Here is a 22,263-nt window from a genome sequence, read left to right on the forward strand (position 1 = left end):
AAAATTTACCTCTGTGCCGAATGTGCCATAAAGGATTAATTGCTGGATATTTTCCATGGAATACAGTGAGCATTGGGGAGGTTGCCACACCGCCTGCAAGGGAGCTGCTATACAGATTTTCTCTGAAAAACATGTTTTTAACTCCCAAATATTCTGAAGGTGTTGTAAGTAGCTCTTATAACACCACAGCAATGTGAGAAAGTAGTAAATGGCAACAGCGAGCCCAATTCAATTAGCAAGATTTGGAAGAGCATCTGACCGCTGTCTAAGTATATTTATTTCTTCTCTGAACGATGCTCCTGAAGCAAAAAGAGCTTCTGTTACGTTGCATTATATAGTGCATCCTACCCCAGTTATTAGGACTCAAACATGAGTCTTACTGTTACTTAAAAAAAAAAAAATTCAGAAACAAGCCAGTCTTCATTTGAAAAGTTGGTCAGTAAATCATCCATTCTGCATTATATAGTGTCACATTAGTTGCCCTCGATGATTTGATCAAACACTCCTGTATTGTTCACTAATACACACAGGAAGTATACAGTTTGCAAACACAGCCAAGCAATGTAAAATACAGTCAACCCTGTTTTTGTAGGGATCTGTTCCGGATCTGTTTGCTTTCGGTAGTCCAAAAATCCCGTATAGGTATTCTGGAGGAAAGAAATAAGTGATTACTCCAGGTTAGTCAAGGTAGTCCCAGAGTATATTTAGCGAATAGTTTCACTCATGATATTTACCCATATCTTATCTCTTGGACATTGGAAGAGAGATGGGACCTTGACAAGACTACATGGACATGTAAAATGGTTCAAAATCCACAAGGCAGGCATTTCAGAAAGGAAGTGTTCTATATTGTGTTTAGTGTGTGGAGTTTAGCTGTTCGCTTGTTGTGTGCCTTCAAGTCATTGCTGATGCAGGAACCCTAATGCAAACCTACCACAGGGTTTCTTTTCACAATATTTGTTCCGAGGGGGTTTGTCTTTTCCTTCCTCTGAGGTTGAGAGTAAAGTTAAAAATCTCTGTTGACTTTGTGGGTATGCATTAGATCTTAGGTCCTTCTGAGAGAGTGCAACATTGCACAAATATCCTGAGGCTGCTGATATAGCAAGAGCAGACAAAGTTCAGCACTTCAGGTGTTGGTAGACTAGTTTCCATCAGTCTTATCCTGTGGTGGGCTGGAAATGCTGAACGCTATGGTTGGGCAACATCTCTACAGAAGGGCAGCCAGACTGTTCATAAGGGCTACTTACAGAAACTCCTTTGTTACAACAGCTCCACTGACTACTACCACACTATTTCTGGGCAGTTCAAGGGATAATCATGACCTATAACAGTGATGGCGAACCTATGGCACGTGTGCCAGAGGTTGCACTCAGAGCCCTCTCTGTGGGCACATGCGCCATCGCCCCAGCACAGTTTGCCAGAGTTTGTTACTGGAAAGCCAGAGGGACACAGCACTTTGCAATAAATAAGTGGGTTTGGGGTTGCAATTTGGGCACTCGCCCTCTAAATGGTTCACCATCACTGACCTATAAAGTCCTACACAGCTTGGGTCCAGGCTACCTGAAGGACTACATCTTCTTATGCAAGCCTGTGTGAGTTTGAGATCATTGCAAGGAGGTTCTTCTTTCAAACTTACCACTCATATTTGGTACAAAGGTGGGAGAAAGTCTACTTAATGGCTATTCCCAGGGTCTGAATCCCTTCCCAGAGATATTAGACTGGCACTTTCCATTAACGGGGTAAGATTTTCATTCCAACAGCCTTTAAAAAAATTATTGTTCTAACATGTTGTAGTGGTTTCAGTGTGGGACTAGGAATCCAAGGTTCAAAATCACCATTCAGCCATGGAACCTTAAAGGAATGGTAAAGTTGCACTGAACAAATGATAGAACATTGCTGTAGATTCCACTTCAACGTTAGGAAGAACTTCCTGACAGTAAGAGCTGTTCAACAGTGGGAAAGATTATAATTTTTGGTAGGTTTTTCAGGCTACATGGCTGTGTTCTAGAAGAATTTATTCCTGATGTTTCACCAGCATCTGTGGCTGCCATCTTTAGAGAATGCTGGCATGGAAATGAGTGGGGGGGGGGTGTACACACACACACACACACAGTGTGACCGTGGGTTGGGAGGAGTGATTTCAATGTTTATATATTGCCTTGGGAGTGTGGTAGAGCCTCCTTTTTTGGAGGTTTATAAACAGAGGCTGGGTGGCCATCCGTTGGGGGTGTTTTGGTTGTGATTTCCTGCATGGCAGAATGGGGTTGGACTGGATGGCCCTTGCCGTCTCTTCCAACTGATTCTATGATCCGGGGGCGGCACCTGCTGCTGGCACTGCTTTAGTTGCTTCCAGTCTTGCCAGCCAGGAGTTGTGGGTATTTGGGGGGCATCCCTGGTGTTTGCCTACCAGCAGCGGCGTCCCTCCCATTGACCTCCTCCCATTTCACACCATACAGAACCCTTAGCAATGCTTGTTTTTGCACTAACATTCATAAATCCTAATTCCCATATATACCACTGAATGTCATGCTAACTGTTGCGACATGGGCAACTCACAAAACCGAAATTAGACCACCACATTATAATATCACACGCACAGCCTAAATGTATTTACATATATAGAGTGAAGACTTGGTTAAAATGTACTGTTTTTGTTAAAAAGAATACATTAAAAAAAAATAAAAATTTATAAGTAAAAATCAAATTGTGAAATTTGACATTTTAATTTTATTTTTTTTAAAATCTGAGGCTTCTCCCCACTGAGCTTCCCCCGACTCACACCATCTTTCAAAGCATTTTAAAGGGAAGCAGGGGAACATGTTGCTCCATTCGATCCCAGGCACTAAGGCAGACGTCCTCGCTCAGCTCAGGCGTTTGCTTTTGGCTCCGATGGCAACCACATGGCAGACTTCAACCACTGCGCCCAACCTCTGCAGCTCAGCCAGCCACAGCATCTGCTTGTGGGAGAGGCGATCGTTGGGGCCCTTGACTTCCACCAGCTGAAACAATGATCAAATAGAGTGAGAGAATGCTTTGTTCCAAGTGCCTATAGTCAGACTGCAGAGACTACCATATCTTATAGGACAAGAATGCCACCCAGACCAGAAGCTGAGCTGTAAAAGGCATGCAGGAAACAGAAGACAATGAAAATGCAGCAGTTTATCTAAATTATAAGTGTGCAGCATTTCTGCAGTTTACATTACTGATGGTCACATTTTTCAAATGTGTCTTTATGCAAGGTGGCTAATGTAAAGTCTAAAAGCAGAAACCAATGAGAGTAATCTTCTGAGGCAGTCTGTTCCCTTGTTGGGCAGCTCTAAAAGTTGTTCCTAATGTTTAGGTGGAATCCTTTCTTGTAATTCCAATCCACTTCTTGTTCTGGAGCAGCGGGAGGGGGGAAGAAGCTTGCTCCAACTTCTACATGACATCCCTTCAAATACTGAAAGATGCCTATCATGCCACCTTCATAATAAGTCTCTAAGTCATTCCTCATTAGATTTGACAGTGGTACTCTGATTTCCCTCAGTCTGGACACAATGCTCCTGTTAATGCAGGCTAGGATCATATTGGCTTTTTTTGGCCACACAGTTGACTCGTTTTTAGCTTGTGATCTGGTAAGACACCAGATCTTTTTCGTATGTACTGTTACCAAGCCAATCCTATTTTTGAGTTTCATTTTTCCTGCCTAAACATAGTTCCTTACAATTATCTCTGTTGAAATGGATTTTGTTACTCTTCTATCTGTCAAGGTGACTTTGGATCCTGATCCTACCTTCTCGGGTATTTACTATCCCTCCTAATTTGGTGTCATCTGCAAATTTGATAAGCAGGCCCTCTACTACATGATATTTTAATGTTTAGGTGGAATCTCTTCTGTTGCACTTTAAAGCCTCTGGTTTGTGCTTTGGTCTCTGAAGCAGCAGAAACTGTTTAGTCCATATTTGACATGCCGTCCCTTCAAGTATTTAAAGATGACTATAATATCACTTCTCAATCTGCTCTTCTCCAAGCTAAACACACTAGACTGCCTCCCTAAGCTGTTCCTCGTGGGACCTGATTTCCAGATGTCTACCTTTCCAGCTTGTCCTTATCCTACTTGAACCAGGCTGCCCAGAAGCAGGCACAGCATTCCAGTTGAGGTCTGAGCAAAGCAGAATAGCATAGTATTATTATATCCCTTATGCCACCTTTCAATCTTCTCTTCTCTAAGCTGAACATACCCTAAGCCATAGGTCTTACACCTGACTCTTTTGCCTTATATCAGATAGAAAACAGAAGCTGCGAGAGGCTTCTTTTCCCCAGTCAACCAGAGGCAGACTTGGAATATTTCAGTTCAGTGATTTGTGTTGCTAAGTTCAGTACACTCAAAAAACCTGGCCTATATCTGCTGGGAGCAGTTCGCTCATGACTGCTGGGTATGATCCTGGCTGTCCAAGTCATAAATCAAAATGGGAGGCAAAGCCACTGCACCAAAACAATGCATGCAGGGTGGTCTGCAGCTTCCAATCCAAGGAAAGCATCATCATGGCTCCTACAGAAACCTTTTAATAGAAAAACTTCCCTTAAGAGAAGAGAGGTTCTGATGTCATCTTTTGTGATCGTTTATTTCCCTTAAAGAAAAGTGCGGAAAGGGGAGTGCAGACAGAGTTTCTTTAATGCCACAATTCTATGGCAATGAAGGGAGAAAATGTACAGCAGAAGACACTTGGATGCAGCACACTGTCTTTTAAAAGAAAGGCCAGAGGAACAGTGCAAGTCCGCTGCCAGCAATTGCTGGAGCTCTATGTCTGAATTGTACTGGTTAGACCCAACTCAAGTTAATCTATTGATCAACTGATGAATTGTGAGTTTAAACACAAATAAATCCCAGTGGTCTAAAATCAGAATTGCCAGTTGTTCCTGCACCAGTCTCCAACCAAAAGCATCCCTGGGGTTGACTCTGACGTAAAGCCGTGCCCCCATTTTGTGCATCCCATTGCTGAGCTCTACATCACAACCTCCACCACGCAGCTGGGAATTTACCTTAAACTGCTGGTCGTCACTTCTCCAGACGACGAGATCAGGGAGGCCACCTCTGCAATGGCGCAGATCTTTCGAAAGCCGCCGGAAAACTCCGCTCAGGAAAGGACCCCCAAAGCAGCACGCCAGGCTCTGTAAAAATCAAAGTCCATTTTTCTTTCTCACATAAGGGATTTTCACTCATTCATCCTGTGTCTCTGTTAGAGATGCAAAGGCCCAAGGGGAAAGAAATGGAAAATTCCTGGGGGGAACCCCATGTTTTTCCTAAACCTTTTCCCCCACTTTTTTTTTGTAATGGATTATCAGATTTCCCTTTTGAATGATACATAAAATGTTCAAACAAATGTGTTCACATGTCTGGCCAGGACAGGTTACTTAGTTAAGTATATTTAACTAAATAGCTGATAAATAATACTGGCTTCTGATGGAGGAAAAGCCCTTTCCCCTTACTTGAGCCTGGTGGAGGGAAGAGAACCGTTCCCAGCTAATAAGTGCCGCTGCTTTGCCTTCCTGGGCATTCCAGACATCGCCAATCCAGTCCTGTAGAGTCTCAGCCGAAGCATTATATAGCAGTTCAAGTCTGGATTCAAGAGCTGCCTGGCGGTTCTCATAAAAGCTGTCGGTGTATAAATCCAAGGGAAAAGCCTGGGGAAATAGATCGGAAGGTAGGTAAAAAAATAAGCATTTTTGGACTGCTTCTGCCAGAATCTGCCAGCCAGTTAAGGGGTTGTAGTCCAAAAAATATCACATGCCCATGTCTAAGCAATAGGCATTACTTATTCATCAACATTTTGGTGACATCTGTGCAAAGAAGAAGGAAAACAGTCGTGTATGATGCAATAAATGGATCTTGCAGCACCTTTCACATTAACTGTATAGAAGTTGTTTTGTAGACTTGGTCTGCTTCCTCTGATGCATCGAGTGAAGTGTTGTCCAGGAGGGATCTTTATAACCAGACTGTATGAATAGCCATAGAAATGCATTACTCCATGCATCTGAGGAAGCAGACCCAAGTCTATGAAAGCTTATGCTACAACTTCTTCTACACAGTTACTGTCAAAGATCCCTTTGCAAGATTGGGTTGGATCACTGGAAGAGGATTCATCTTTGTTAGTATAGGTACAGTGGTGGTATAGAGATTGGGGCAAAGGCAGCTGGACAGTTCTTGGGTACCATCCCTATGCCCAACCAGCGATTTGGGGGTGAAACTGTGTCCTGGAGCCATCCCTTCCATACACTCCACAAGGAGGCACTATATACCTCTTTTATGCAGTACCAATGATGAAATTATACCAGTGTCATTGCTACTGATGGCAAAAATGCACAAAGTGACTTCTGAAAAGCTTCCTAGGGAAGCATCTGCACATGTATAAGACATTCTTTCACTTCCAAGATAAAACAGTTTTTTGTTTTAAAGGAAGCGTACCTGGTAATGATTCCTAAAGACATCTGGGATGCCATCCATGAAAAGAATATCCCACATCAACAAGCCGTAGAGAGTGCTAAACGTAGATCCTTCACCATGAATTCCTGAATCACAAGCACAAAAAAATCATAAATCCAATAAGGAACAGCAACCTAGGATGTCTACTGATCACAAAAGTGTAAGGTAACAGTAAAGGTTTACTGCAGTGACCAAGTCTTAATACGAACTCAACACTTTGTAAAATAGAGACAGAAACTTTCACAGGCCCAAACTATCTTACTATTATCTTGCTGACTCTATTCTCTACTCGCTAAATTCTAGCAAAAGACCTCTTAAGATGGATGAGTGGGGTTTTAGATGGGAGTGGGACGAGGGTTACACTAAAATGGCCTCACATAGTTACTGAAGTTGTCCAGCAGTAGATACAGGACAGACAAAAATGAAGCAAATGATCCTATGATAAGAGGGTCTAAATTCGTTTTCAAAGTTTGGGCAGGGGGATATATTGCAATGGATTACATAGGCAGGCAGGCTGGCACTACAGAACCAATTGCAGCCTGAGAAATTTTTGACGGCTGCTTTCCCGTGTTGTACAGCCAAAAACAGCATTACAAGCCCTTCACATCAGTAACTTAAGGCTTTGGAGAAACAGTTCAACCTTAATGAAAACAAACATCAATGTTCAGTCTCCCGTATCCAGAATTCCAAAATCCAAAATATACCAAAATTCTCCACATGGGTGGCCAATAGGCAGGTTGAATATCCTGAAATCCAAAACACTCCAAAATCCCTCCTCCTGTTAGCCTGTTTAGTGGGATGCACTCTTTCATTTTGCTAGCCCAGTATGAAGCCAGTCCTCTGTGTTTCTCCTGGATGGAGGCTTCCTTTCCTCTGTTGGCATCACTGGAAACTCAGAGAACTAGTGTCTTAGCATTCTAGGAAAGAACAGTCTTAAGGCTAATAGGAAATGGCAGGGGCAGGGAAAATAATACAGGTTGAGTCTTTATCTGGAATTCTGAACTACTTCCAAATCCAGAATTGCTGACATGGGTGACTGACATAGTCATAGCTTTCTGATGGTTCAGTGTACACAAACTGTTTGGTGCACAAAATATTGGTTAAGGCATATACAAAACAAATAAATTTCATGTTTAGACTTGGGTCCCATCTCCCAAGGTATTTCATGATGTAGATGCAAATATTCAAAAATCTGAAAAAGCCCCAAATTTAAAATATTTCTGGTCCCAACCATTTTGCATAAGGGAAGACTCAGCCTGTATCAGAAAAATGCACCGAGGAGACATCTACCATAAATAGATGTATGTATGTATACACACACACACACACACGCACGCACACATATACATGTACATATATATGTATAAAAGCTGGAAATCCACCAAATCATATCTAATGGGAATGGAGGCATGGCTTTCTGGGGAAACCCAGACGGGCAAATTCCACCCGAGGCAAGAGGGAGTGTGGGTCGCAAGCTTATAACTACAGGAATGACTTCAAGTCACCTTGATTGAAGCCGTTCTGCTTGTAGTGGGCCAACGCCAGCTCCTCCACAGAGCACACGAAAGTTGATGGCTCAAGGTCTTCTCCTTGGTCTCCCACGCTGAGGTCTTCCATGATGAACACAGACTTCCCCATCCCGGTCTGCGGGCACAGCTTTCCTTTGATGGTCACCTGAGCAAATGAGAAGATCTGGCAGAGTAAGAAGGAAGGGACACACAATGCACTCTCACACACAGCCACAACACCAACTGTGCCCTCTTTTTTGCACCAAACCCATGGTAAGCCAAGATGCGTAATGCAGATGCTGACAGAGTTATGTGCTGATTGTTCTATGCAACCTCTATGGTGAATTGCGATGCTACATAACTGAATGTGCAACCCCACATCTTTGCTGTTGTAGTAGTGTGCATTCAAGTTGTTTCCAGCTTATGGAAACCCTAAGACAACTCTATCAGATACTTGGCAAGATTTGTTCAGAGGGGGGTTGCCTTTGCCTTCCTCTGAGGCTGAGCAAGCGTGATTTGGCCCATGTCATTCAGTCAGTTTGTACAGCCAACCCTTGTCTCCAGAACTGTCCAACATTCAAACCGCTATATTACAATGCCTCGCAAGCAATCAAATCATTATTACCCATAAATACATGAGAGCCAGCATGGCGTAGTGGTTTTAGTGTTGGACTATAACTCTGGAGACCAGGATTTGAATCCCTTCTCAGCCATGAAAACCCATTTGAAGACCTTGAGCAAGTCATGCTCTCTTAGCCTCAGTGGAAGGCAATGGAAAACCCCCTCTAAACATACTTTGCCAAGAAAATCCCATGATAGGTTTGCCTTAGCTTAGGGTCAAAGTCAAAAATGACAACAACAGAAAACTCCCACACTGATTTCAACAGTGGAATACAGTTTGATTGTTAGAAGTTGGAACAGAAAAGCAGAAAGGAGAATCAGAAAGTAGGGGGAATGATATTGCATGGGGAGAGAAGGCATGGCAGCTTGAATCTTAAAAGGGAAGGACTCACAACGGCAACATTGTGTTGCAGAACTTCCTTTAGAACAATCAATTGCAATGCAAACAAAGAGGCACCGGCTTGAACTTGCTTCACACCATTTAAATGGCAAGCTAAAAATAAAAGCATCAAGTGTTCCAAGTGCCATCTTCTTGTTAGCAATTTGACTCAATCTGAGAAGTGACAAATCGAGAAGCTGCCCAAGTGGGAAATTTGTTCTTGCACCATGGATCCCGAACGCGTAGGAAGGAAAGAAGGAAAGACAGAAGCAGAGAGCTTTCAAGCAAGGAGTACAGATAGGAGGAAAACAGCATGGAAGGAGAAAATGCCTCCCAAGCATTTTAAATTAAATGTGGCATGAAAGCCAAAGCTGCTGTCCAGATGGCTGCCTGGGCACAGAAAAGAAGGCATTGGGTGCCAAATCTGTTCCTGAAAATGGCAACTCAAGGACACTTTTGCAAAGTATTTGAGCTTCAAAAAAATGAATCCACAGGATGACACAGAACAGGAACATAGTATGTTTTATTTAAATGATTCTTCTCCTTGTCTCTCTAGTCTAGGAGAGGTGAACCAAATCAAAACACAAAATTTATGTTACACGTAACTTGAAGAGAATTTTGTACACAATATTTTTGTGCATGAAACAAAAGTTTCATCCAAAAAGCAAAGGTGGTGTCACCATCTCAGCCACCCATGTGGACAAATTTTGGAGTATTTCAGACTCCTTCTACAACAACTTATGCCAGAAAAGTCTTCTCAGTTAGTCTCAAAGGTGTTCCTGAATTTCTTTATGGCCTTTTATGCTTAAGCATACCAAGACAGCTTTATGTCTGAATGTGATGTGTCTGACCTAGCCAGCATTTTCCTCCAGGGAAGGGATGCCAACAGCTACTCACATGGGCAACGTCTTCCACATGGAGGAGAGGCAAGTCTTGCAAGACAGACCTGAATTTCTTACACACCGGGGACTCTCTGATCTTCTGAGCTCGCTGGGAGAGGGAAAGCCGGTGGCCGGTGCGGACAAATGGGTCCAGGAGACCTTTCCGGATGCACTGAACAGCCTGGAAGAGAACCATGCCATGACACATACATATAGAGGGAATCCCAGAGAACAAAGATGTGGCTGCAGGAGGCATGTCAAAATGAACGCTTTGCACTTGCATGTAAGAGTTCTGCCTCCCCAATGACATTTCCCTTCAGTCTCCAAAGGTCTAGCAATGCAGACAGTGAGACATTGGAAATCAGTCATTCCTAGAAAGCATGTTCACACTTCCTTGGTAACTCCCCCTTCCCCTTCCTTTTTTGGGATGCCTAAACAGTATGTTATTGATTGATTTTATAGGCTGCCTTTCTTCTCAATTGGATCCAAGAAAAATAGAATACTAGGAAAACTTAGAATATTTCTAAATATTTTACTGCAGTTTTAAATCACTACAATGCTAGAAATTCAAGGATGGAAGAAAAATTGCATGGAGGAGGGCAAGAATTCTTATTTGACAGTGTCCATAGAAAGGTTGCGGGAGTGCAGTTCAGGGCCTGTATGTGTGTGTGTGTATTTGCAGTGGGAGGTGTAATGGAGAAGTGGAGCCCCTCACAAGTGTCTTTTCCAAAGTTTTGTCTCTGAAGTTGCAGCGAGGATAGAAGTAATCAATGGCAGTTACTGTGATGGGAAGTGGTCGTCCAGAAAAAGGTACTATTTCCAAAGCTCTGCTTGGCTTTGTGGTGGCAGCAAGAACAGAGACAGACAAGACTGGCTGGGAATCCAGAAAAGGACATTTTTGAAAGCCTGACCGTGCAGCAAAGAGGACAGAGAAAGGTGTGTTACCTTCTCTGTGTCTTTCAAGTGCTGGTGCAAGTTGAGAGCCAGTCGATCCCACCATCGTCCCCGGCTGTCCATACAATAAATCTCCTGAGCCAACAGGTCTTGCAGCTGCTCCACAGCCTCCTGGATGCAATGCAAAGATACTGGTGAGAAGAGGGGCAGACCTCTCCCAGTGCTTAGTGTAATGGTTTGAGCATTGGACTATGACTCTAGAGACCAGGGTTTGAATCCTGGCTCAGCCATGGAAACCCACTGGGTGACCTTGGGCAAGTCGCACTCTCTCAGCCTCAGAGGATGGCAAGGGGAAACCACCTCTGAACAAATATTGCCAAGAAACTCCCAACATAGGATTGTCATAAGTCAGAAGCAACATGAAGGCACACAAAAATAGCATTGCTCTCTGGCAGAAAATTCTTAATAACTTTCCTTAAACTGCAAGTTCCAGGATTCCAGAGGATATATGCCTTGGCAGTTAAAGTGGAATCATACTGCTCTAACTGTATAATGTGAAAGGGCCAACCAGTGTCTGGAATTTGCTTCTCTGCTTTCTTACCTCATACATGTGAAGCCTCTGCAAGATCTCGACTCCACGGGAAAGGATACGTGTATACACCCAACCGACCGTGAAACGCCTCAGGTATTCGGGCAGGGCAGCGTGATGCCTATGGGAGGAAGCCACAAACCACAAAAGTCGCAACAGATACAGATCAACAAGAGTTTAGAATAAAAACAAAGGTGGTATGATGGAGAAATAATTCCCTATGAATGTATTTCTCCTATCCTGCAGTGCTGGCAAAACCACTTCTGGGTATTCCTTGCCTAAGAAAACTATGAAATTCATGGGTCCCCATAAGTCAACAGGAGACCTGAAGATGCAAATACACATACACGCAGGTACCGGATCCTGACTGATCATGGACGCTAACAAGGGTCAGTCCTGATTAGTACTTGGATGGGAGACCACCAATGAGTATCAGGTGCTGCAGGCTCTGTTTCACAGGAAGGACCTGGCAAAACTACCTCTGAGTCTTCCTTGCCTTAAAAAACCCAACGAAATTCATGAGGTCGCCATAAATTGACAAGAGACTTGAAGACACAGACACAGATCCTGTCTGATCTTGGAAGCTAAGCAGGCTCAGCTCTTGTTCATATGTGGATAGGAGACCACCAATGAATCCCAAGGTGCTGTAGGCTCTATTCCAGAGGAAAATCCTATGAAGTTAATTTGGTCATTCTAAGTTGATAGGGGACTTGAAGGCACATATACACGTAGTGCAAAAGTGCAACTAGTCCATGGAAGAGCAGATCCATTGCCTCCAAAAGGTCCTAGGTTTAAGCCAAGGAGTGTAATTGTTGTGGAGTGGGATGACAGCATTGTCGCCCCATAACAATTCTCCTCTCCACCCTACTCCCCAAAATACAAGACATCCTCTGCAGTCCCTCTCAAAATGGCCACTTTCTGGCACCATTTTGAAAACACCTGTTCCAGAAATTAGATCCCACTTTAGTCAGGCCTCTCCCAACATTGGTGCCCTCCAGACCATTTGGTCACCACCTCCATCACTCCTTCCCCCAGTGGCTGCGCTGACCAAGGATGATGGGAGATGTAGTCCAACACACATGACATGTGCCAAGTTGGGACCAGCTGGTCTAGTCGCAATTACAAACGCTTTGCATCAATACCTTAGAGAAGGGTGATCTTTCAACTCTTCCCAGGCTACTTTTGCAGCCTTGTAGAGGTTGTGGCCTTCTTTCCAGTTTCCATTAGCCTGAGCCACGGAGACGTCATTTGACAGGTGTGCAGCAGTGGCATATCTAATTGGAATTAAAAATAAATGCAACAGTAAGAAAGGAGAGAGAAAGAAAACTAACTCATTTGAGATGTGGGGCTGGAGAAGAGTGCTGAGGATCCCATGGATGGCCAAGAAGACCCACAAATGGGTCGTTGAACAGATCAAGTTGGACTTCTCCCTGGAAGGCAAGATGACTAAATTGAGGCTGCAATACTTTGACCACATCATGAGAAGATACTACTCCTTAGAAAAAATAATGCTAGGAAAGGTGGAGGGAAGTATACTAAGCCTTTCTTCCTACCTGATAAAATCATCACGATCCTCAAATATTGGTGTTTTTCTGTTGACATTGTAAGTGGGGAAGGCTACCCGGCCCATGTTGACCATGAGGACAGTGGAGAGTTGTCCCTGGCCTCCACTCCCTGCTTCTTCATCCTCCATTGGGTCAGATAAGGAGAAGAGGAGCAACACCCGAGAGAAGACCGCCCGAGGCCCTTTGCAAATCCGGACACACTTCCCAGCCAGCTCTTTCGCCCTACAGCACACAAGACCCCCCAAAAAAGCAAGACCAGAAAACGTAAACATGAGATCCAGACTCTCATCCCTTTTGCACAGATTTGGAAATATTAACTGCACAATCAACACACTTGTTGGAATCTGATCTTGCTGTACATCTAGTCTGCTCATATGGCTAAGATCCACATGCAACAAGATGGCGGAGGAGAAATCTCTGCTAGCTGTAGTTGCATGTCCTTTCCTTCCCCAAGCATTCAGCCTGACCTGTCCTTCAGCTGGGCAACCAGATAGTGGCCAAAGGAGGACAAGCAACGAGCTCCATTTCTGCAGACAACTTCAGGAAGACTAAGGCCTGATACAGACAGCCAAAATAAAGCTGCTTCAAGTCACTTTGGAGGTATGGTGTTTCAATGATGCATACATCCTAAGAGTCTGGAAGCTTCACCAAAGCTGCACTACAGTCCTTTGGAATGGAGCGTGGCTTTGGTGCGGCTTCTGGACTCTTAGGACGCATGTATCATTGAAACACTATATGTCCAAAGTGACTCGAAGCAGCTTTATTTTGGCTGTCTGTATAGGGCCAAAATTATCCTCTTGGAGCTTTTAAAGGATCCTTCCCCCTAAGAAGAGTCCAAAAGGACACCTATTGCCTTCTACAACCTGCTACTAGAGGGTTGTAGTGGGGTCAGTTTATTTCATGGTAAATACACCTCTCTCTGGAAGTCCTCTAGCATGACTCTATGGTGGACTTCCACCAGAAATACAGGGTTCGCCATTATCTGCAATTTTCGCTATCCATGGTAATTCTGGGAACATATCCCCCGTGTATATGGGGATCATACTGTACTACTACTACTAACAATAAGCATTGCTCCAAAAGTTAAAATGCTTGTTTTGTTCAGAACTGTTTATACTATATACCGCACTGAGATCCCATGATAAAGAGATGAACAGAAATATTAATTAATAAACAAATAATGCTTATTATATTTATTTGTATCTCGCTTTCCCTCGAAGTCAGGATACAAAGCGGATTACAAAATTAAAAAACGTATAAATGTGGGCATTAAAATAGAATGCAAATAAACAAGATAGAGTCCCCAATTCTTCTGCCCTCTTCAGTGGCTCCTCTTTGTCCAAAAATATATCGACACGGCTCCATCGCCTCCTCTCTATCCCTCCTCATCCTTCCCTTTTAATCCCTAGCCTTGTTCCTCCCCTCCGATGCAGCTGAAGCGAGGAGATACTCCTCCAGAATTATGCACGCCTCAACCAAGATAAACCCTCTGCTTAAAATTAGCATGTAGTTCAAGTGCAAATTATAACAGGAGCAGAAATAGCATCTCCTGGGAGGCGTCTGCTGAGCTGAGGCAGAAACTGGGTTAGTTTGGTGGGGAAAAGCATAGCATTTCCTCAAGCAAAAAAGAGACTTCCATCACAGGAAGCCTGAACAGCCAGACAGTTTAAACCTCTGTCAAGCCCCTGCCCTCCAAAAATAATCCACTCCAACTACACTGTTCCTCTTATTTCTATGCCTTTCTGCAGGCTTAAAAATCTGGCAACCCAGCATGGTGAAATACAACTGCTGTGTGTTCTCCTTGCAGTGCATCTACACTGCAGAAATAATCCAGTTTGATACCACTTTAAGTGCTGTGGCTCCATAGTTATTGTTTATGGTTATAAACAATATAGATTATTGTTAATTCTTAATGACTACACTTATAACAGAAATAAATGAAAAAGTAGTCATCTTTGCAGAACCAGTTACTCCCAAGAAAAGCAACGATTCCAAGGTAATTTAATCTGCATCATTCATTCTGCATCATGATTTGCATCCTTGTTTATTCAAGTTGCAGAATCCAGCTTTTCTTGCTGCACAATACAGGTAACTGCTGTCAGAAATCTGACTTATTCTTATATTTTAGTAAGGGACCACTGTAAAAATTGGCTACCGTTTCAGAATCACACTTCCAACGCCGGCTTGGTTTGAGCTGAAGAAGGAGCGTTGTTTTGCCAGCCGGAGGAAATCTTCAAGGATTTGCTGTTTCTGAGCATTCGGGTTTCTCAAGTGGAACGCCTTTGCTAAAGTCTTCAGCTCAGGGGCTGACAGCAAATCAAGAACCTCAGACAGATCCTGTAATTCTGTCTCTGCAGACAAGAGTTGGGAGAATGAATATATATATATATATATATATATATATATATATATATCAGTGAGCAGCAATGCAAAAATCAAAATACATTCCCATTCTTTTGCTACTTATGGTAACCAAGGGACTCCATACCTTCATTCTACACATTCACATATCAAAATGCAAATCAGAAGGCCATGTTTGACACCAGATGATTTGCAGATTCTCCTGTTACAGGTTGAGTCTCCCATATCCAAAACACTTGGGACCAGAAGTGTTTTAGATTTGGAATACAGGCATATGTATAGAATTCAAACATATAGCTGTGTTAAATCTGGAATATCAGAATGCAAAGGCATCTTGAAGCACCTTTGAGACTAATTGCAAAAAAAAGTTGGTAGCATGAACTTTTGTAGACTTGAGTCTACTTTCTCAGATGCATTTGGTTGGCTTAAGTCTAGGAAAGCTCATGCTACCAACTTCTATCTTTCACTTAGTCTCAAAGGTGCTACAAGGCATGCATATACATAATGAGATATCTCAGAGATGGGATACAAGCCTAAGTACACAATTAATGTATGTTCCACATACACCTTATACACATAACCTGAAGGTAATTTTATTCACAGTATTTTTATTAATTTTCTGGTTGAAACAAAGTTTTTGTATCATCATCATCTGCTGTTGGATGTTGGAGCATTATAGATTTCTGGAGAAGGATATTCAACCTGCATTATTATTGGCACCCATGTAGACCATTTTGGAATAATTTGGATTTCTGACCTGGAAAAGGGAGACTCATCTTGATGTATGTTGGTTGGTTTTCATTCTAAAAGGTTGAAATGTTTCTCCAAAGCCTTAGGGGGCTCCTTTTTTTAACTAAAGAAAACCAACATGGCTTATTATTGTTTGCCGTTGTTAATTTGACAGTCTAGCAGATGCTACTGAGCGGTGTTTTTGGCCATCAGCGATTCAGACTCTGCCAAAGAATCTAGGAATCGGTGAGGTACAACCGGTCCTTGATACCCGGATTCTTTAATAATAAATAATAAAAATTTTATTTTTATACCGCCCTTCTATAAACCAAGCGGTGTACAGCATACATAAAATACATGGCATATCATATACATCTACAAAACACATATACCGTATAACTAAAAACACAGTCCATTAAAACATTCCAGCCAGCTGCCACTGCTGACGTAGGGGGGGGGGGGGGGAGGGTTAATCGGGGCTTGTATCAGGGAACGCTTGCTTAAATAAAAAAGTCTTCAGCCCCTTTCTAAACTGGGCCAGGGAGGTGGCCGAGCGGAGCTCAATGGGCAGAGAATTCCAGAGGGTAGGGGCCAAGATGGAAAAAGTCCTCTTAGAGGTAGAGGTTAGTCTGGCCCCTGGAACCCTCAATAGCTGCTGCCCTGATGTTCTGAGAGTGCGGGGCGGATTGTATGGGGAGAGGCGGTCCTCCAGATATCCTGGGCCCAAGCCATTTAGGGCTTTATAGGTAATGACCAACGCCTTGTATTGCGCCCGGAAGCGAATAGGCAGCCAGTGCAGATCTTTAAGCACAGGTGTTATATGGCTGGCTCTGGATATGCCAGTAACCAGTCTGGCTGCCATATTCTGTACTATTTGTAGCTTCCGGGTATGGTACAAGGGTTGCCCCATGTAGAGCGCATTGCAGAAATCCAAGCGAGAGGTTACCAGAGCATGTACTACCGTTTCAAGGTCCCTCTGGCCCAGGTAGGGACGCAGCTGGCGTATCAGCCGCAGCTGATAGCAGGTGCTCCTGACCGTCGCATCCACCTGTGATGTAAGGTGGAACGACGAGTCAAGGAGCACCCCAAGACTGCGTACCGAGTCCTTCACAGGAAGCGTGATCCCGTTCAGGACAGGTGGAACCACCGCCATTCCTGGACCAGGAGAACCTATCAAGAGCACCTCCGTTTTCTCTGGATTCAGACTGAGTCTGTTTTCCCTCATCCAGCCCATTACCGACTCCAGACAGGCCACGAGAGGAGAGATGCCATCCCCAGTCACTGCATCAGTCGGAGACATAGAAAAGACTATCTGGGTGTCATCAGTGTACTGATAACCCCGCGCCCCATGTCTCCGGATGATCTCTCCCAGCGGTTTCATGTAAATGTTAATTTATCCACGGATTTAACCATCCACAGCTTGAAAATATTCCAAAAATACGTAAGCTTCCAAAAAGCCAACCTTGATTTTGCCATTTTATCTAAGGGATATCATTTTACTATGCCCTTGTACTTAATGGGACTTGAGCATGCATGGATTTTGGTATCCACAGAGGATCCAGGAACCCAACAGATGCCAAGGGCCCACTTTATTGTTGGATGCTCCAAGCAGCATCACTTTTTTCAATTGCACTATTGTGATTCTTCTATGGCAATCCACTCAGATGTTCAGTCAATCTGTTTGGAATTAATCCAGGGTACGTATCACTCCTGGAACCACAAGTGTTTTCTTTTCCCAGAGGCAATGTTATTATTATTTTATTATTATGGAGTCCAGCTTGTCCAACACTGTCTATCTTGCTGCTTCACAGATGTAGCCATGTTAGTCTGTAGAATCAGTATGCAGCGAGATCTTGTAGCACCTTTGAAACTAACTGAAAGAGAGAATTTGGTAGCATGAGCTTTCATAGACTTCTTTCCTAGACTTTCTATTCAGATGCATCTGAGGAAGTAGACTTCAGTCTAGGAAAGCTCATGCTGCCAAGTGCTTTCTTTCAGTTAGTCTCAAAGGTGCATAAGATCTCTCTACATACTGATCTTGATGCTTCAATAGACTTACCTGATTGAAGGAATCCAGCTTCAACCAACTCTCCGATGACAGGCGAGAGATCCTGGCTGATCTCAGCGTATTCTATTTTATTTGTTTTGATCCAGCTCAGTTTACGTTGGAAAAGCCTGACGTATAGCTTCTGCCCTCCAGCTGCAGCCAAATTGTAAAGAGTAGTGGGGGAAGGATAAATGAATCTTAAAAACACTCTCAAAAATGAGTTGAACAGCACACATCCACTTGCAAAACATAAACAGGAGATCTGCACGATCTTCTTTCTTAACATGTTTTAATTGCATCTGATCAAAGCCCAAGTTAAAAGCTGAAACGTCTGGCCTGTGATTAAAATTAAGCCATTTTTCCCCCTTGAGAAATTAGGATTAAAGTGCATGGAAAGAAAAATGGCACAGCTCCATACTCTTCAGCCTTTGTAGGTTTCTCGGACCAATAGAAAAATCCATTCTAGTGGCTACTGAGATCCATTTTGCCACCAGTGTTCTTAAATTAAGCCAGGGAAGACTTGCTGCTAAGAGAACTCTCTAAAGACTGGAGAAAGCCGAGTTCGATTAGGGAAAAATATTCCCTGCCTGAATTTACTACCCAGCATTCGGCCCAGTATTTCTAACTGGATTAAGAAGTTCATTACTGCAAGAGATAAAGAAGTACTATAGGGCTCAGCTCCTCAAGCAATGGGGCAAACGGTAACACAGTTTATTGTAATAACTCAATGCAATGGAATTGTGGAATTTGTCGTTTTTGTCAGCTATTTCTCTGTCAGAGAGCTCTGGTGCCATATCAAACTGCAAATATCAGAAGTCCATAGGATGGAGCCATAGCAAATAAAGTGAATTATTTCTGCAATGCAGATGCACCCATATTCATCATTGTCCACGCCAAACTTTCCCTCTCAAACTTGGGAGTCAAGGAGACTTACATTTCTTAATTCTTCCATAGCTCCTTCTATTTCTTTCCCTATTTTGTGAATTAACTTCCCTTGCAGGCAGAACCTTTTCTATTTACCCTGCAGTAATAATGCAGCTTGACTCGCTTTAACTGCCATGGCTCCATGCGATGGGTTCTTAGGATTTATAGTTTGTCGTGGCACCAGAGCTCTCTGGAAAGCCTCACAAAACTACAAATCCCCCAGAATCCCACAGCATTGATCTATGGCAGTTAAAGTGATGTCAGCCTAAATTAACGTTTTTCAACCTATGGATGGTGGCTGGAGATGATGGGAGTTTTAGTCCCAACACACCTGGAAGGAAACAGGTTGCAGAAGGCTTCTGCGAATATCTTTGGTCTTTATTTCTTCTGATATGAAGGAGCCTTTGTCATTGTATTAAACTCTGCTATTAAACTAACAGGACCAGCAACAACAACCACCACAAATACCTACCCGATAACCGGTAGAATTTAGCAACGGTTTCCAAATCTTGCTCATCAAAGAGCCTCCGATCATCTTCGTTCTCCAAAACGGCTTGCAGGACCATCAGGAAATTCCTGAGATAATACGGATGACCTTCCGCATCCGAATCAGGTCCAGGAGCACCGAGGACAGTTTCGAAATTACTTTTGATGGGAGGCGATTCTCCTAAAGCTCCTGAGCCACTATCACCCCTCGTTTCATTTTTTGCATTTCTGTGACCTTCCATAGGAAGTACTTCCATACCATTGTCTTCCAAAGAAGAGACATTAGGCACTGGGTTATGGCATTTCTTTCCCGCCTTGAATATTGGACCTTGTTCAGCAGAAGAAGCGTCTCCGGTTGGCAATTCAGAGGAAGCTGATGGACATACTTGGAGCCTCTGAAGGTCCAAAACTGGGCCGTTCTTGGGGACGTTTGGTGGCTCCTTGGCTCCGGTTGAAAGTGCAAGTTCACTGCAAACCGGATTGCCCAACGGTAATGACGAAACGTCAAAATCATTGACCAAATCCAGGGCTCCATATTGACTTGTTGGACCTTCTTTCGAACTGGGGTGCTCCTGAAACCTTGCCAACGGCAACTGGTTCTCTTTCTGGGACCCTCCCATGGAAGTGGAGTCTTTTGGGTTTGGGTCTACCATTTTCTCACTGGCTTTGCTACCTCGGGCGCGACGTTTCCTGGACAATTTGGTCGACAAGCTTCCTAAGGAGATACTCCTTACTGTGTCAACCTTACCAGGTTGCCCATCGCTCAACACCCGACCGGCCCCCTTCTTAAAATAAGGACTCGTCTCTCCTCCTGCGAGTGCCTTTCGTTCACAGTCACCCGCTCCTGGGGGATTCGGATTTTTTCCCGGCGTCGAGGCGTTCTTTGCAAAATACGGACTCGAAACATCCGCCGAAGGAACCGTACCCGAGTCGACCAGAACCACGTCGTCACGTTGGCTCTTTTGGCAAACTTCATCTATGTGTTTGTTGATTCCGTATCTCGAGACGATCTGGCCGCACAAAGGGCAAGAAATTTTGGCAGGAGGGACGTTGTTGAAAAAGGAAGCGATGGAGGAAGAGGAGTCCTCTTTCGCTTCCACGCCGCTTGCCGCCTTTCTCTTGGTTTTGCTGAGGTTTAGCCGAGGCTTTTTATTTTCCGGAAGCCTGTTTCCAGCCATTGTGAGAAGTGTGACAAATGGAGGCATTCCCTCATTTAAACAAACAGAAATACCTCTTGTTTCATGCTTTCAAGCAGCCTCTTCTAAGCAGCTGTAAAAGGAGAAAAAGAATTAAAGGATCAATATCAAATTTTTACAATATTGCTGCCGTCGTTCTTGACAAGATTTGTTCAGAGGAGGCTTGCCATGGCCTTCTCTGAGGCTGAGAGAGTGTGGCTTGCCTTAAGTCACCCAATGGGTTTCATGGCTGAGCTAGGATTCGAATCCTGGCCTCCAGAGTCATAGTCCAAAGCTCAAACCACTGCACCGCTCTGGCTCTTGAATTAACTATTAAATGCTCTAAATAGTCTATGGAGGCTAAATACTCTAATCTTACATAACTTCATAATAATAATAATAATACAAACCTTTCACCTTCCTTGGACCTAAGCAAACATCCACTTAGTCCTGAAACATATATATAATGTACATTTTATTGACAATTATAAGAAGCACTATACAGTATATATAATAAGTTTTATTATTATGTACATCTTATCATTGACAAACTATATATCTATCTATCTATCTATATATATATATATATATTATAAATAATTTTTATTATTATGTACATCTTATTAACAATAAGAAATACTATAAATATAGATATATAATTTTATTATTATGTATATCTTATCACTGACAATAAGAAACAGTGTATATGTATATATATATCTATCTATATATATATATGAAGCACTATAATTTTATTATAATGTACATCTTATCATTGACACTGATAAGAAACACTATATATATAATATATATATATATATATATATATATTATAAATAATTGTAATATTATGTTCATCTTATTAACAATAAGAAACAGTGTGTGTGTGTGTGTGTGTGTATATATATATATATGAAACACTATATATATATATATATATATATATATATATCAATCCCCTTTCCATTCATTTGAAAAGCTGGAATGGTTGCCAGACAAACCTCCAGGTGAAAAACTACAAAGCCTAAAACAGAGAGACTAAGTAAAGCAGTGAATCCTTATAGAAAACACCAGGCCTTAGCCATGGCTGTTTTAAAACAAGGTTTCCCAATGACTCCCCAAAGGAGCAAAGCTTGCATTTCAGGCTCTCCTTCCATTCCCAAGTGTTAAATAATACCATGCTTATGTATCTTTAACAAAGTTTGCAAGAGGGCTCCAATGCATGCAACCTCCACCTTGGGGTGCATTTTGCAAGAGAAATGAAAATGTGCAATACCCCAAAAAGGTGACAATAGGTGCAATGCAACACTAATTAATAGAAAAACACAATGCAACAATAAAAAGCTGAGATTAAAAGCCACCCACCGCATTTTGCAAAATCCATGCCATTGAAAAAGACAGCTGGAGCTGGGCCGCGCAGGCGCAGAAGGCAAAAAGAATCCCGGGCAGAGAGCAAGCCCATTCGAAAGGAGGCGCATGCGCAGCGTGGCCCTCTGTCTTGCAAGCTCATTCTGCTGCTCTTTCACAGTCTAAGGGCTAGGCATTCTCAATCCATCCCAGAAATCAGGCTTGTCCTCCTGCCGATGCCGGAGCGATCGATTCCCCCTATTGCTTATCTCTCTCTTGCTAAATGGTAGAGAA

The 22,263-nt window shown here is 43.0% G+C and overlaps 1 protein-coding gene across 2 annotated transcripts; it reads right to left on the bottom strand.

Moving 5' to 3' along the window:
- Positions 1–133: 133 nt before the first annotated feature.
- On the bottom strand, positions 134–22,023 carry LOC149307139 (fanconi-associated nuclease 1-like). Of its 2 annotated transcripts, none has more exons than XM_089538366.1 (15): positions 21,988–22,023; positions 21,033–21,072; positions 19,434–20,716; positions 18,050–18,190; positions 15,056–15,251; positions 12,889–13,122; positions 12,478–12,609; positions 11,348–11,456; positions 10,798–10,917; positions 9,869–10,033; positions 7,969–8,137; positions 6,446–6,549; positions 5,470–5,664; positions 5,023–5,151; positions 134–647 (listed from the first exon to the last, which is right to left on the bottom strand). In XM_089538366.1, the coding sequence occupies exons 3-15, from the start codon at positions 20,650–20,652 to the stop codon at positions 474–476; spliced, it is 3,087 nt and encodes a 1,028-aa protein (XP_089394492.1). In that variant the 5' UTR covers positions 20,653–20,716; positions 21,033–21,072; positions 21,988–22,023; the 3' UTR covers positions 134–473. The 2 variants fall into 2 exon arrangements, with proteins under 2 accessions (XP_089394492.1, XP_089394493.1); XM_089538367.1 differs by lacking the exon at positions 134–647 and adding an exon at positions 2,705–2,999.
- Between the last annotated feature and the right edge of the window lie 240 nt (positions 22,024–22,263).

This window comes from Sceloporus occidentalis, unplaced genomic scaffold, assembly GCF_023333645.1.
Source record: "Sceloporus occidentalis isolate IW3139 unplaced genomic scaffold, rSceOcc1.0.p SCAF_9, whole genome shotgun sequence".
NCBI lineage: Eukaryota > Metazoa > Chordata > Lepidosauria > Squamata > Phrynosomatidae > Sceloporus > Sceloporus occidentalis.

Coding starts and splice junctions, on each gene's coding strand:
- LOC149307139 (XM_089538366.1), bottom strand. CDS start 20,652: ATGCCTCCATTTGTCACACTTCTCACAATGGCTGGAAACAGGCTTCCG. Junction 12,610..12,888: donor GATCGTGATGATTTTATCAG/GTAGGAAGAAAG, acceptor AATTCCAATTAG/ATATGCCACTGCTGCACACC. Junction 5,152..5,469: donor CTTCCCTCCACCAGGCTCAA/GTAAGGGGAAAG, acceptor TGATTTTTACAG/AGCCTGGCGTGCTGCTTTGG.